Genomic DNA, 17,747 nt, shown 5'->3' with positions numbered 1-17,747 from the left:
CTGAAAAGAAAATCATTGTGTTTTGTAAATATTGATCAAACGACGTCACTATCTGTAAGCTATGTTATGCGCACATAGATGCAGTATGTAACATTTCTGCACTCAAATATCACTAATGTATGATATTTTGTCGAGTTCTGTACTTATATTAGCCAAAATCAAATCCAATACATATTTCTATATAAGGCAATGGTCGCCTTTTAATGACATCATGAAATATGACACGACAGCGAGAGTGAAGAGGGCAGAAAAAGAGACCAAAACGTTTTGCAGTACGGGAACATTTCACCAAAATGCTCACATTAATACTCGCGTTCATTGTGAATATTAAACATCCTGATAATTCTCCAGCCTCTTACTCTGTATTAAGAGTTGTTAACGAGTGCTAACAAGCTAAGCTAACACCACAAAGAGAGTAAAGAGGGCAGAAAAAGAGACCTTTTGCACTATGGGAGCATTTCACTGAAAATAAACCAATGAAACAAACTGAATGCTCACATTATTACTAACATTCACTGTAAATGTTAAACATCATTTTAGTTCCCCAGCAGCTGACTTGTATTAAGAGGTGTTGTGCTGACAAGCTAAGCTAACGCCACAGAGAGAACAAAGATGGCAGAAAAAGAGACCAAAACTTAAAAAAAGTATTTTACCAAAAATATCCAGATGAAACAAAGTGAATGGCTGCATTAATACTAGCATTCACTGTGAATATTTAAGTTAAAATCCTGTTATTTCTCTAATCTCTGAACTGTTAAGAGGTGCTGTGCAAATGAGCTAAGCTAATGTAGCGCAGAGGAAATCTTTAAAACTTTAAAAATAAGACTCAAATAACTACCTGGCTCTGTTTGGACTCATAAGGCCACACACAAACCTGTTATTTATTTATTTTTAAAATGCCTTTTCACTCTTGAAAATGTAAACATTTTTTGAAAAAGAACCATAAGTGTCCACTAATAACCTTTGAGACTGAGATTTTTTCCACATGACTTAAGGACTTAATGCTCTGGGTATTACAGTGAGATTGCATGGGCTCTGTTTGCACATCATGCTAAGATAATCCTGTTTTATGCAGGATTTGGTGTGAAGAAACAATTGCTTTAATGAGAACCACTTGACCTTAATGGCAAAGGGGCAAATGAAAATGCTGTGATATGCCAGTATACATGAAATAATCCTTGTTCTGTACAGAGCTGGAGGAGGGGGATTACACGTGATGCAAATAAATAGCAAAACACAGAGATATGATTTGAGCTTAAAGTGGAAACTGAGAAAGAGTTATTTATTTAAGGCTGAATCAAAGTCTCTTACTTAGATTCGACATTCTTGGCTCACTATGACATTGTACGTGAGTGAGTGCATGAGCATGAATTACAAATGTGTTCATTATGCAGTGATGTCAACAGTGATCTGTGGAACAAAACCTCCACTTACCATCACTGAATGAAGGTGAGTTGCCATGGAGAAGGCTTTTAACTCTAAATGTGATGCGAGTGTGGTGATACACATCACAAGAGTCAGCTCCTGTTGGCACTAACAAATAACATATTTTTACCCACCTAACATTTTTTATTTATTTATTTTATTAATCCCCATAGGGAAATTCCTTCTCTGCACTTAACATATCCTCTACTAAACCTTCCTAGAATTAGGAGCAGTGGGCAGCCACAGGGGAGCGCGCGGGAAGCAATGGGGATTGGGTACCTTGCTCAGGAGAACCCCAGCCCTTTCACCTGGTGGGGACTCAAACTGGCAACCCTCCAGTTACAAGCCAAGTTCCCTTTCCCACTTAGCCATGGGCTGCTACATGTGGGCAGAGCTAAATTGCATCTTAATATGTTATTTAAACCTTTAACACCTAAATCTTAAAATATCCGTCTTGACTTTTTTTGCTTATTTTAACCATAAAAGGGCCATAAAATGTCCTGTAAGTGCTTTTGCCCATTTTTCCAGAATAACTTTCAATATCTGGCCATTATTTACTGCACGTTAAAATAGTGTATTAAAATGAAGAAAAAACTAAATGTTTTATTTAAAAACATTTTTTTAGAGTAGTGTACTTATACTGTATTAGCCAACACATTTCCGAAACTTATCAAATCTGCTCCACTAACACTTATTTAATTATATTGTAAATATAATGCTGCCAAAGAATCATGACCGTTGATTGTGTTTTGTTCAACGCACCAGAGAACCAAACGAGACAACTGTCCCCATCGGCCACATGGAGGTGAATGAACTTTTTTTTGGCATCCCGTGGAAAAGATAATTGGGCTGGTAACCAGAGGGTCACCAGTTCAAATCCCAGGACAGGTCAAGGGCTGGGGTGCCCTTGAGCAAAGTACCCAACCTTCATTGTTCCCTGGGTGAAGATAAGTGCTGCCCACTGTTCCTGTGCCCAGTTTAGCTTGTGTTCACTACTGGTGTGTAAAGAAAAGGACATGTTAATTGGTGTGTGTGTGCAATTTAAACTAATTGGAATTCTAATTCTAATGGTACCACATTGCTTCTCAACACCATCACACTAGGTGTTTTATTACAAAGGCTACTGTGTGTTTAAAAATCATTCTCCACACGAGGCGAAGATAACAACTAAAATATAACATTCACATATGTGTGATAATTTTCATGCAGGTCCTGAGTAGAGCTAAGGTCCATTAAAAGGCCCTGCATTGTATATGTATCTGTGCACGTGTGTGCATGTGCGGTGCAATTAATAAATGAGAACATGCTGCTCTGTGCGTCACAGTGCACAGCTGCAGCCCACTGCCACACACACTTTAAGCACAGAGTTACATAAGCCCAAAATGCAATCTGAGTGCAGAGAACACTGGAGGTAGACACAGCTGGGCCCTTTATTCCCAGCTCTCTTCACTTTTGTGCCGTCTCTCATTCTTTTCGTGTCTCTTACTAAAGCTTTAACTGCTCAACCCTCTCTCTGTATTCTCTCTCCATCTAAATGACTCGCTGATCCAAAATCAACATTTGTTTTGGGGCGTCGTCTTTGCACTATATCATATATATTGACAGTTCCTACAAAATATCATTTTTGAGGGGAAAACTGTTGAATTTTGAATTATTTTCTTTTGTTCAAGTGTGGCTTAATATCATATTATCGTAAATATTTGAGCATATATATAACGAGGGGTGGGACATTACTCACGAACGAATGCATGACAATTTGGAGCAGATGCCACTTTTTAATATTGGGTGATATATTTTTTGATGAGTTAACTGAGGTAAATGCTATGTAAGCACTTTCTGTAATTCAACATTAAATGAGTGGACCACTGGTGGACATTGGAGGTATTGCAGGTGGTCCCATTATGGTGGTACAATTATTTTGGTCAATGGTCAATATTGAGATAATAATATAATTATTATATTATAAAATTAACATCAATATTTATTATGATTATTCTTGGTCATAGAGACAAAATATTCAGATATCTTTCTGTCAATGATGCTCTACATTGTCTCTGATGTACAAATGTGGTTGATTTACAGAATTATGGGGTCTTTTTTACCTCTAGAGACATACGTTGGCAAACATTACGCATCCCTCCAAGTGTTTTGTTTTTTTCCCCATCATTAATCATTAATCAGTGACTACAAGACAATATCATCTCTGTGTCCCCAGTGAGACATTAACCGTCACTGTTTCCAAACTTTTACTTTTCCTCTTCCACAGCCACCAGGGAATATTTATCACAGCGCTGTAATGGGAAATGTGTAAACGGCTGCCATTAATGATGGTAATTAATCCTGTCAGAAACTATTACCAGATGAAGCTCATTTAGAACATGCGGCAGCGTGGTCTTTCACCTGAGTCTTTACTGCAAAGAGCGAGCATCAGCTTCTGACTGAAAAGATTCTTCTCAGGAATTAACAGCAGAGAAAAAGAACTTAAAAGATAAAACACTATTATTATTCTTTAATTACTGGGATAATAAGGTGTGCATATGAAATCTCATTCATTTGGCAAATTCTCCCTTTCCCATTGTTTTTTTTTAATTCCTAAATGGCCGGATTCATCAAGCTCTTGCTCTCGCCATCTGTACACACGAGGAGGATTAGCTGAATCCAGGGATGATCATAATTACTGAATCAATAGTGTAATTAATGTGGTCATTAGGCAGCTATAAATGTTATCACACAGGGATCACAGAGCTCAGCGATCGATATTGTAATTAAACTCCTCCAATGCAGTTACCATAAAAGTTAGTATGCCCACACACACACACACACATTTACATGAGTGAGTGTGTGTGTGTGTGTGTGTGTGTGTGTGTGTGCACGGACAGACATAGTGACCTTATGGTTTTGAGTACTCCCAGGATATTGAGCCCATTATTCCTCCATCTAATTACTAGGCTAAATCAACAGGCTGTTCTCCATGCAGCAATCGATAAGGCTACTCCTGTCCGGTCTTGCTTTTATTGGCCTGGCAGTGCATCTTTATTGGAGAAGAATGGTATAGGGTATGGGACAAGAGGTGAAAGAGGGCGAGACGAAGGTAAGACGTGAGGGATGAACACATAACGCGCGGCCGATGGGAGGGGGGGAGATGATGGAGTTTGTCGCTGGAGGATAGACGGATGAGATTTCAGTTTGACATAGGGAAGAAAGATGATCGCGAGCGTGCTTGAGTCGGATGAAAGGATGAAGAGGACTGTAAATGCGGAAAGGCAGATGGGATAAAAGAAGAGTGATGAGTGGCCAAGTTGAGAAGACAGACAGAGAAAGAATGGAGTGTGTGTGTGTGTGTGTGTGTTCAGGGGTCAAAGAGGAGGGGTGGATGGGGCAGACGGAGGCAGCCTGGTCCGGTGAGGAAGGGAGATAATGGATGTGTAGCAGAAGATGCAGGGGTATAATGTCATGAGTAAAAGAGAGAGAATGCACAAGGTGAAGCAGGAAAAAGGGGATGGAGAAAATGGGATGAATGGATGAATCCATGATGTGGACATAATGTAAAGGACGGAAGGATGGACGGGTAATAAAAGGTTAAGAGGTAAAGTGGATTGGTTTATAATGTGTCCATATATGTAAGTACAGGTTGGGATGGGTTACAGTGATGGGAAAGTCCATCCTAAAACATAAAATGGTATGATCCACAGGACGATCAACTTCCTGTCAACAGTTTTTGACGGATCAATGTGTTTTTTGTTTTTTCTGCGATTGAAATATGTTCCCATTAAATCTTGGTAAGAATTGACCCATTGATGATGTAACAAAATGTCACATATTTCTGCTAATAATCACTAATAATGGCCAAAAGTGTCAAAATTAATCATATCTCTGGTATGTGTATGCAGGATCAGACCCTCGACTATCAGATTACGGGCAGCAATTTAAATTTAACAAGGAAAGTCCCGTTTTACAAGTTCAGGTGTGTATATCCCAGTGACATCTCAGCAGATCAGGATTCATTTTGTCATGTTTGTGTAAGATGGTGATCTTGGTAAAATGGTAATAGCTATAAGCAGTTATAATTCTACAGATACAGAATCCAGTGGATCAAAATGTAAACATTCTTTTGACGACCGGTTGAATCAACATTCGCTCGTATTTAAAAGTTACACACTACAGTTTTAAACATCTGAAACTATTTATTTAAAAATAACTGCCTACTTTTTAACCATGGAACATGATGGGTGAAATTCTTTACCAGTGGACGGCTTTAAGGTGGAGGACAGGTGAAGGTTGGAGGAGATGAGGGATGGAAATGGTGTGATGAGGAGGAGCAGGAGATGGAAGAATAGGATATATGGTGAGCCAGAGACGGGAGGTGGATGCAGGTCAGACAGAGGGTTGATGGGATGGGGGGAGGTAGACTATGGGATGGGGGGGGGAGTTGACTAAAGGATGCAGGGTGAAGGACAGGTAAACCTCAGGGGAAAAGGGATCATTATGGATGGTAAGGACGCCAAAGGCGGATATAGGAAAAGTTCAATTGAGCGGGGGGCTCACAAATGTGAAATTTCTCACTTAATACAAAGGTCACCACACACATGACTATAATCAAATAGATCTTATTACGCGTGCATGGTGCTGAGGGAGTGTCCAAAGGAGTCCTGAAGTGGTCCTCCTCACATGCACACACCACAGATCCTTCCTCCTCCGCGACACTGTTGGCTGGGCAGGGGAAACACTCCTGCTGCCTGGAGGACATCTTGTAGGAGCCAGCAGGACATGCTGCAACGGAAGACACAGAAAAAAACACCACATCAGATATGTCCCAGCATTTTTGATTTAATATTATCTGTTTACTATCCCAACGAGGGAAATCTCCATGAAAGCCATATTTTGAGGAGAGTTATTCGCATGGGATGAATACACAAATCCACGAGTCGTCGCTAAGACACATTTATACAACCATGAAAATAAAATTCTAAAACAAATCCTTCTTATATCACTTAGGCGTCTTCAGTGTTTTCCATGGGGACATCACTAAGCACAGCTTAAAAAAAGAGCTCTAATCTCCTGTTCAATAAATGAGAGGAAATAGGGACTGAATGGTGGTAAAAACAAATAAATAAATACAAATACGTAGAAAAAGGGAAGTGCAGGCGATGGCGGAGATGGGATTAGAGGAGAAAAGAAGAGAAGAGGAGACTAAATCCATCTGACAAACAATCCTCACATTACATATGATCTATGGTCTTTGCAAATGGCATCAAAGGATTCCGCGGGATTGAACCAGTGAGGCAAATGACAACAAGCAACGGCAAAACTCCACAACACACATGATTGGGCTGTATTTGCCCTACATTTCCTGCTTTTAAAACCAATATTGTCAAGAAGTGAAAACCCAGCGAGGATGACGAGCACTCGTGACTGAAGCTTATCAAAAACATCAGGTGCTGCACACTAACAAACACGAGGAATAAAAGTGGAGTTTTTTTCATTTTCTACTTGTCATGTCTTTGTCGCAGGTGATAATGGGTGTGAAATCACGATGCTTTTGAGTCTTTTCTCTTCAGAGACTGTATTCTAACATGAGAACCTCCCACTCTTTACTTACTGTACTATTCTTATATTATTCTCCTTACTACTCTTACTGTTCTTTTATTCTCTTTGACATTTGCCTTGCTCTCTCACTCCTCTGCCCCTTTCACCTAATGTATTTACATTAACTCCCTCTCCATCTGCCATTAAGTCCATCAGACTTTGTTTCCGCATGTCAACTCCCCACTTAATTAAATACAAGCGTGGGCAGAATTTCAGAATAAATTTACTCCATTTACTCCAACATCATTACAGCCTCTTAATTGTTACTTTTAGGAGGTTTTTTTATGCCTCAATACGACGTCACAACCTTTACTGATACCAATATTGTATCTTTTGAACACATTACCACCTAACCAGCAATGTCAAAATACAACTGTGTAACAAATATTCTGAACACTATGATGCTGTTGCTGCTTTATTTACTTTTACTGTATGTGCTTAGTTATGTATTTATGTGATATTTGGACTTTTTGAATGTACCAGAGCTCACATTCTTCTTTTTCTGATATCTACACACTCTGACCGGGTAACACACTGCTACTGATACAGATACAGAGTATCGTGTTAGCTCATTGCTACTTACTTTCTTGTTAATTAGTAATTGTTGATTAACGCACAGTTTTTAGGATTGTTAAGTCGTTTTAACTGATCTACAGTTCGGCTTGATTTTTGTGTCGGACGTCTCTTCCCGTGACGGCGCTAGACTAGTAATCAAGTCCACCTAAACCGAGACCAAGACAATACCAAAGTATAACTTTGTCATTGAACCGTCACATCGATGTTGAAGCTGTTATTTTTTGGTACAGAAATGTTGCCTTTAATATCTTTGAGAACATAAAAGATAAGCAACCAGAGACTTGGAGACAGATTTTTATTAGTACAGCCAAAACTGGTATTGTGGTAAGTTTAAGATGGACCTACTTTAACGGCCTGACTCACATTTTAGAAATGTTATTCCCTTTATGAGTCTACAATCTAAAAGTCCTGGTTCCTTATCTAACTAACGAACCAAAGGTTCCTCTCAGCAACAACAGGTCCATTGAGTCATGTGGCAAAATGTGACATAAAAGCAGCTATTGAGAAGTCTAAGACCAGACTAAACACAAAATACAGCCTTCTCCCATCTTTGGTGCAGCAGGATATTCAGCGTAAATACAGAGAGGAGACGACAAGCAAGACTTAGCAGGTACAAAACCAAACCACCCGAGGGTCATGGGGAGCTCGAGCCAATCCCAGCTGACATAGGGTGAAAGGCAGGGTACACCCAGGAAAACATCACCAGTCTATCACAGACAAACATTCACTCTCACACTCACACTTATGATCAATTTAGAGTGTCCAGTTTTGGACTGTGGGAGGAAACCAGAGTATCTGTACAAAACCCATGTGCACACAAGGAGAACCTGAAAAACTCCACACCGGGATTAGAACCAGGGACCTTCTTGCTGTGAGGCAACAGTGCTAGCCACTGTGTACCCACAAGCACAAACATGCTGACCTGAAATGTTTCAGAACGTTCATGACGACACAAGCACAATACTGTGATTCCATGTCTCTGACTCAGTGCTTACAGAACACAAAAACGCTGCCAAGTGTGCCAGTGTTTGTGCTTTACATCTGCGTGCAAACACACTGTATATGCATGTGTATATCTGAGGCTGCAAGGATCATGTAATTGAGTCTCGACTGTCTGTCATTACACTGAGAAAAGCCTCTTTGCTTTCAGCTCACAGCAGAAACATGCTGTAAAGTCGAGGAGACGCTCTTTGTTCCTGACCGCGCCGCCGCCGCCGTCCCTCCCTCCCTCCCTCGCCACGCCAGCAGCACCCACATCAAGGCAAGATTATGCACAGATCTATGAGAAGAGGAATTGCATTTTCTACCTCGCCATATTCGAGGCTGTCTGCAATTCTGACTTATCTCCGCAACTCAGCGTGTGTGCGCGCGTTTTGCCAGCCCACCGTGGAAATGTGTGTCTAATGATAGGGGTGTATCAAGACAATATGTTCAGCTCAGATAACAAAAGGAGCTGGCTGAGCACGCTGCCCGTCATTCTCCACAGCAAGGGATCATTGGAGGAGCCGGCAACAGCCAATGCCGGGCAAGGTCACGTCAATCAAGACGGGCCCGCAGCCATCTGCCGACGGGAGAATGCCGAGTCTCCAAAATGTGTCCAGCTGTGAAAGAAACGGAGTAAATGCTTTTGTAATTGTCAAGGTATATGAGATGGACTTGAAAATGAGCATCAGGGAGAGAAAAGGAGCTGGAAGGTGGGGGTGGTTGTAGAAATATGGAGACAGAAGGAGAGATTTGCCAGGACAGCTGGCAAACCAACTGATCAATTTGTCCTACGTGCCAACTGGGAGCCTCCATTAAGTGGAACGGAGCGGCACATGTGCGCCAACATAGAGACATATTTCTTCAAGGTGTAATAATATAGATATGCGGTGATATGCCAAGTCCATCAGGGGGAGGGGACCAGACCGACAGACAGATGGTGTGTGAGGGACTGAGAGACAGTCAGGAACCTCACTGTACAAAGAAGGGACATTAAACAGGGCGGGGAATGGACAGAGAGAAAAATGGACATGTGATGCATACAAATGAGAGACAACGAAAGAAACAGTGACAGTCAATGAGACTGAGGTCGACCACAGTGGGAATGTTTTGCCTGTGTACGACTGACTACATTAGAAATATGAAAGGAAAAAAACGTGCCATCAATCTAATTAGATGAGAGAAAATTAAATATGCATGATAAAAAAATGACACCGAGATACGTCAAAAGTTTTGCTGTAATGAGAAAAAGCCAAAAGGCCAGAGAATCTACATTTCAATGAGTTCACAAATTACTTTAATAGACTTCTGTCTTTGAGGAAGAAATCAATTGATACTTTGCCCTTCGCTTTTATTTCCCTTCCTCTTTCTTTCCTCTAACCTTAAACATGCCCATTAATAAATCACCAAGCACTTAATACAATAAATGTGAGCAATGAATTGTTTCTTTGCCTTCGCGACAGCACACATTGATTAATATTAATAGCACGGAAAGAGGTTTGCTTTTCCCCACACACACACACACACACACACACAACTGCACACAGAACACAACACGCACAGACACACAACCAAAACACACAGAACTGTGCTGGTTTAACATGGCTCTAATGCTTTACTTCTACTTTATTTCATTAGTTTTCGTTTGTTTGCTTTTTTTGGTTCATGTTTATGAGGCAAGAAAGAAAAACAGGTGATGGTAAGAAATAATTAAAGAAGACTTTGATTCAGATCAGTGCAGTTCTGGGAATTTCAGATGATACACAGTTTGAATTGTGATTATCATCGAACAGCTTTGACTGTTGGAGGACATTTAGGTCGAGAAGGTCGGGACAGATTATGAAATTGAGAAGGTTACACTCTCATTACCCTTTAACTGGGACTGAATTTGACCAATTGGCACTGGGCTGAACAACTTGTCCTAAAGGGTGAAGAGCACTGGCGAGTGGGTGGGAGGCTAGACAGGTAGGTGGATGGGTAGTTAGGTAGTTGAGTGTATTTCAGTCCAAACCACCATCTTCCACCGATTCTAACCTGAACAAACCTCGACCATGACTTTGTATCACGACTGCAGTTCATGTGTTCCAATCCAATCCAATCCAATATAACTTTATTTATAAAGCACTTTAAAAAAACAACAGCAGCTGAAACAAAGTGCTGTACAACAGAGATAAATAAGACAAATAAAATATAAGAAATTACATCATGGGCCTAGAAAACAAACAATAAAACAATAAAAACACAAATGAAGAAGTCTTACAATAAAACGATAAAAAGATAAAAACCAATGTCTCATACTGGGTTGAAAGCCAAAGAGTAAAAAATGGGTTTTAAGATGTGTTTTAAAAGTGGACAGTGAAGGGGCGTGTCTAAGATGCTGTGGAAGTTCCACCATCTTGGCGCAGCGACGTGTTCAGGTCACGCTTTTATATGGTTTGTATCAAAGCATCAAGCAACAAATGTGCATTTGGGTGACATAAAGGTGTTTAAATGATATCTTTTTAAAACGTTATCCTGTAAAACAATGCATTTAGCATGCAGCCCTAAACTTAAAACAAGAAAACGCTGCATCTTTCATTAATATTCCTCCACAGCCTTGACACTTTCATAATGATTCTGTTGTTATGGCCCTCATGTTTGATCAGTCACTAACTTCTCTGTGCACAAAGACAAAATGGAATATTTCAAAGTGGATCCTGGTTCTCAGTGAAGTGCCTCTCTTTTGTTGGAGTGATGATGGTAATTGAATACGGAGTTTGGTAAAGTTTAGAGAGTCTGGGAGAGTTGTCTGCCTTTGTAGGGACAATACATTCTACTGTAATCACACAGTTCAAAAAAGGTCATATTTAATCTGGGGTCTGGTTTTTCTGGTGTTCTAAGCCAACATTATGTAACTGATGAAAAAGGTCATTTTATGACACTTTTTAGGAAAAAACAATTTTCTTTTGCTCTGCATGCAGTGTCATAACCTGTCTGCTTTGAAGACATGACCACGCCGTGAATGAATGACAGTATAAATCCCTGTTATTAACTCCAAAAATAAAGACCTCATTCGTGTCCGGCCGGTAACTGGCTGCTGCCTCACAGTGTAATCAGGGGAAAAGCTCTGACACTTATTCTCTGTTCTGCCCTGGTTACCGCAGACTGACAACACGCAGAGAACACAGAGGGATAACTACTGAACAATGCCGACCGGGGGTGTTCATGTCAGCGCTGTTGTGTTTTAGCTTTTCACCCTGGAAATTCATAGTGACGCACAAAAGACGGGAAATCCCATTTGTTTCATGTAAACGGTTAATTAACTGGGGGGGGGGGGGGGGGGGGGGGGCAAAGGCATGCACCCTGCACAGATTGTCCAGACCATCACATGCAGAGACAAACAACCATTCACTCTCACACTCACACCTGCAGTCAATTTAGAGTGTCCAATTTACCTAATCCCCATATCGCATGATTTTGGACCGTGGGAGGAAACCAGAGAACCCGGAGAAATCCCACGCACACACGGGGAGAACATGCAAACTCCATGCAACAAATAGATCATTTAGTGGAATTAAAAACATAATTAATTGCAAACCTCACTGAAAGAGACTTTAATTTTGGCATTTTGTGTTAGTGGACTATTTTTGACAACTATAGATAACGAGACACAAGCCATGATAGAGGCTTACATTCTACTTAAAGCTTATATACTGACATGCTGGTGCATATTATATGGAAAACAAAACAGTTGGGTTTTGATTTTGATTAGTGATATCTAACAAATGACCGACACAGCCCTCCCTTTCTCATTAGCATTAGCACAGAAAGGATGTCATGCATATTCTGGCTGGTTTTGTCATGGTGGCACATGATGATGGCCTCCATGCTGAAAGTAGATATAAACGGCTTATTCTAAGGCTACAAACACCTGATCATTTCTATTTTAAAGCAATTGTACACTTAACAAACATAGTTATGTGGTATGATGTTCAATTTCTCCCAATAAACCCTCCTTAATGTTACATATACGTTCAAATAATCACAAAAAAAAACATTTCAGGACAGTGTGTTCAAAATGTCAGAGGATCACAGTCAGTTTACTTTTTTTTGTGGAACAAATGCATCCTTGCTGGAAGTAAAACATCAGCGTCAGACTTTACAGCCTTCTGTCCAACAGACTGTCAATGTTTTTCAGTCCAAACCACAAATGTCAGCCTCATACAGAGACATACACTATGATTTCCACAAAATTTTACAACAATTATCCAAGAATGGTTGAGATAATACAGTCTATTCATGCACAAAACACTCTTTATGTGCAGTATATTCAGTGACATGAACCTAATAAAGGAGCAGTATGTAATATATAGCCACATTTCTTACCGTTTGGCTGAAATGGAATATAAAATAATTATATTGGTATTTTTTTTTGATTGTACAATCACTGATTGTACTGTGTGGTTTGTTGTTATCATTACCACAGAATAATTAATTATATTTAAATCAGGAGTGGCTCTTCTTTACGAGGACTGCCATGTCGGACCTACACATTTCTTTAATGGACAAACTAATCACCTTTTAGGTAACATAGGTTTTCCAATATGCTTGGAAGGGAAGAACGAGGTGAGGGATCCAAGAGATCTTGTTAAATCCTGCACACTGTACCTTTAAATAACATTGTCCTACCTCATAATCCCACATACTGTGTGTGTGGTATTACTGCATGTTTTGCATGTATAATACACACACTACCTTTGCTGTGTACACATGCCTGGGACAGACGGATGGATGGAGGGTGCACATCTGTATTTTTTATGACCACACTAAGTCACTTAGTGGAGGCAATGACATTATACAAATAGCAGCAAATGCACACAGAGGTCAGTCAGTGAGACTTTGTGTTCACCGTTCACTAATACCCATGTCACTCTGACGTTTACCTTTCTCTCTTCTCATCTCCTCAAATAGCTCTTGACTGCTATCATCTCTGCTCTCCGACAAACCCCTCCATCTTGCCCTCCTCCTCCCATCCCCCTCCCTCTGTGGTGTTTGCTCTCCCCCTCCCTCCCTCCCTCCCTCCCTCCCTCCAGTCTTTCTGTCCATTATTCGCTGCTCCTACCTCTGATTCCAGCTATCATTTTCACAGGATTTATCAGAGGCAGAGGAACAAAGGACTGAGAGGGGGAACAATTTCAGCATATTATTCCTCCTCCTCCTCCTCCTCCTCCTCCTCCTCATCTCACAAACACGCACAGTTCAAACATGTCAGGTATTTACATGTTATCCACACAAAGCAACAAAAACGCACACATATGCTGTCTGAACTAGAATCTTTTCTGTTTGTTTTTTTTTTACATTTGGTTTTCTGTCTTATTTTTACTGTCCACTATTGAACAAAAGGACAAAAACCACCAGTTTATGTGCCTCACAATATCAAGGCTTGGGAGCTGTCTGCCTGAAATCAAAGTCATTCTCTCCACACTTGTGCTTGAGGAATATAAAACATTACGACTTGAGTTCGCTAAGACAAGACACGACTAAAGAACCATCTTGTGATGCCATCTACCATTTGTTTCACCGCTGATGTGTAACAAGGTAAGGACGCATCAAACAACATGATTCAATGATAGTTACGTGTTGAAATGGGCAAATCTAAAGAGAACAATAAAATAACCCTTTACTGTGACATAATCCATAGATGCCCATGGCCTAACTTCACCATCATCACCTTGTCCAGTGGTCACAGTGCTTTTTTTGTATCACTGTCTGTGTCTGTGTGTGTGTGTGTGTGATTGATGGCGTCCATTTAGCCCAACTACACCGCCATTAATATATGTCCGTCTTTCCGGCACGGGCGTCTGCATGTTATAGCACACATGTGTATGGAAACACATACACATACACATACACATGTAAGGCAGCTACAAGCACTCATGAAGAGACATGTCTCAAAATGCTGTATACATAACAAAGACTCCAAACTTAAAATGGACTCATTGCTGGAGATGTGTTTCTGCTTTGCTAAACATCATCTGGGGATTATTACAGTGAAAATACAGTGGTGTGAATAGGTCGAGCAAAGTCAGCTACAGACTTTTCATAGGAGGCGGATTTTATTCCCAATAATATAATTTGCTCACTCATCATCCTCCTCTTATTTGTTTAATTTTCTACAAACTCTGATCACATACCCTTTTTTCCAAGTACCACCAACGGAAGCCTGCGTACCACTGGTGGTACACATACCACAGTTTGAGAACCACTGGGACTATATACACAGTTTCTTCCCAGTTTTCAATAACTATTATATTTTTAGTCAATTAGACAATTATAGAATTCTCTGTCAGAACCGTGTCAGAGCTAACGGAGCTCTAATAAATGCTGTGGTATCGGATCGGTGCATGGACTCCAGTACTCGCCGATACCGATGCCTACATTTTCGGCAGTATCGGAGGCATTTCCGATACTGGTATTGGAATCGGAACAACTCTATTTTTGTGTTTTCAATTAAGCCAATCAGAGTTGCTTTAAATGTAAGTTCCGCTTTAACCCTTAGAACACAGAGCATTTCAGCTGCTTTTTTCCATTACTATGATAATGTGCAATATAGAGTGTGTTTTATACTTTTTTCTGCACTACCGAGGAACCTCTGATGAAAAAACATACTTAAAAAGTACTAAAATCGGATTGAATTTGTGAAATTTGGAAATACGTCACAGTTCAAAGTTTACTAGACTAATTTTTATGCACAAAAATGAAAGAAAAACGCTCGATTTTGAGACTTCTGCACAATTATTGCAACTTTATGTCACTCCTAAATATATATATATATATATATATATATATACATATATAAAATGAATCATAACAACACATAAGAAGACAAAAAAATAATTAATTTTTTAAAAGCCTGAATATCCGATAGTTGTCGTGTGAGTACTAAGGGATACACATGTAGAATGCAGGAAACTGGATTAGTGATCGCTTCTCTGACAAATGTATGTTTATATAGAAGAAGTGGACCGAAGTGTAAGGTGATGAGACAGGAGCACGTTGTCTCATGTGATGTGTAGATGTAGAAAAAGCATCAAGTGAATGTCTGCAGTGTGAGTATAGTGTAGTGAGGCATTGAGAGAAAATACTGTCAGTATGTGTGTGTGTTTTTGTCAGAGACTGAATGAAATAAAAAATAAAAAATAAACTCTCAAACAAAGAAGACAGAAAATAACACTGAGAAAAAAATAAACTGTTCATTGTAATAGAAAAAGCCTTAATTTCCTAAAAAATGTAATAAATGCAACCAGAAGCAATAATCACATTCACTGAGGGCAGCATTAGGGGTAGTTTTTGTTTTCTTGCTGCCCGTCATTTATGTGTGTGTGTGTGTGTGTGTGTGTGTGTCAGTGTTGAATATGGCCTGGATATGGAAATTAAGGAGCATAATCTCCAGCCTGCAGTCTGTTATGACAATGTCAATTTCATTAGATTCTTTTGAATCGGCTGCTGAACACTGGGACACATACGCGAACCAGCCTCGTCTCCAAATGACACACTGAACCATTTCCATTTGCTTCATCCCAAAATCAGTCTTCTTTTTTTCCACGGAGTGAAAACTGTGACCCAGATAGAGACAAACCAGCCTGATAAATTTGATTCCAGCGAATGCAGATCAATGAGCGCCGCTGCATCTCCTTAAGCAGAGCGGTGGAGAAACCGGAGAGCAGTTCATTCTCTCCAGTATCTTGTTGAATTGTTAAATGAGAGGAGGTCGAGGGTAATCAGATATCTTGTCGACCCTGCGAGATCACACTTATTAGAGTCATTTAGAGCGGATCAGGTCTGCGGAAGGAGCATGAGCTTATGTCGTATAATTATACATATATAATGTGTGTGAGGGGCCCATATATGAGAGCTGTGTGCATCTTTTACAGCCTATTAGAGCGTAATTTGTGTGAATAAGAGATATGCATGCACATGCAGAGGTACATGGTTTCTAGGCGCTTGTTCAGTAGATATAGATATATAGAGTGCAGTAAGTGTGGACAACCATCTGCTGCTTATAGTGTGTGCTATAAAGCCTGCTTTTATTGTGAAATCGCTTTATACTTATATTAGGACTGCAAATATTAGCAAACAAGATGCAATGACTTAAAAAAAAAATACTGAAATGGCCTAAACTCAGTTGCCTGGCACTTAAAAAAGTGAATATATATAAATAAATGATGGTGAATTTCAACATATATATATATATATATATATATATATATATATATAGAGAGAGAGAGAGAGAGAGAGAGAGAGAGAGAGGCTGTGCACAAATTATTCAAACATATTTTAGATTATACATAATTTGAGGTGTCGAGAGATATTTACTGTTCAAGAGGCCAAAACACATCGATATCTGTTTATCGGTCAGGTCACCTTGAAGCTTGACCTTTGGACACTCAAATCTAAGCTGTTAATCCATGAGTCCAAGTGATTATTTGTGCCAAATTTGAAAGTGTTCCCCCTAGACTAAGACGACGGATGACGGACACCCAAACAGCTGTGATCAGACGCAATGAATCAATAATAACAGCTTCAGACTGTAGCAGTGAAGACAAATGACTGAGGGACAGGTGTTTCTTTGGCTCATTGAAGTGTAACATGTGGATTCAACTCATCTTACAACATTTGCAAACTACTGTACATGCATACACAATTAGAGCTTCATAGATCTCCTTGGCCCACCCTCTGACCCGTGTGACTGAGCCAAGGTCAGGAGGTCAGATCTCAGCCACCACAGCCTCCATCAACCATGGAAAAGAAATGTTTAGTCATGAAATTAAACCACGAATCACAGGGTACAACTTAACTTTAGTTTGTTGTCCAAAGAGCAAGTATAAGATAAGAGCACAGAGACCTGAATTTGACGTTCTTTAGACGTTTTATCAAATTCCTGGTTGCAGTCTACTCTGGTTGCAGTCTATAAGCATCATTGTATTGTTTTGTTTTTAACAGGTATGCTGGTTGGATATCATGCACAGGTTCACTTTGGGAAAACCGTGAGTATATAAGCCGATCAGTGCTACAGTACAGTATATACTGTAGGGTTAGTACAGCATGGCTCACTTTAGAAGCTCCGTTTGTCTGACACACGACGTTTCTATGACAACTTGACAGTGGCATTCAGCTGACAACCTAAGACAGAGCTGATC

General features: G+C 40.0%; 1 protein-coding gene across 3 annotated transcripts in view; it reads right to left on the bottom strand.

Moving 5' to 3' along the window:
- LOC131447278 (ephrin type-A receptor 7-like) overlaps nucleotides 1–17,747 on the bottom strand; it is a 162,697-nt gene that overhangs the window by 56,115 nt on the left and 88,835 nt on the right. For all 3 annotated transcript variants that reach the window (XM_058618941.1, XM_058618942.1, XM_058618943.1), the window contains exon 4: nucleotides 6,040–6,195. In XM_058618941.1, coding sequence (XP_058474924.1) covers nucleotides 6,040–6,195 — 156 coding nt within the window. The remainder of the gene's footprint in view (nucleotides 1–6,039; nucleotides 6,196–17,747) is intronic.

The sequence above is a fragment of the Solea solea genome, chromosome 20, assembly GCF_958295425.1.
Source record: "Solea solea chromosome 20, fSolSol10.1, whole genome shotgun sequence".
Classification (NCBI taxonomy): Eukaryota; Metazoa; Chordata; class Actinopteri; order Pleuronectiformes; family Soleidae; genus Solea; species Solea solea.
The sequence above is the reverse complement of the archived record's forward strand: the minus strand, read 5'-3'. Positions and strand labels throughout refer to the sequence as shown.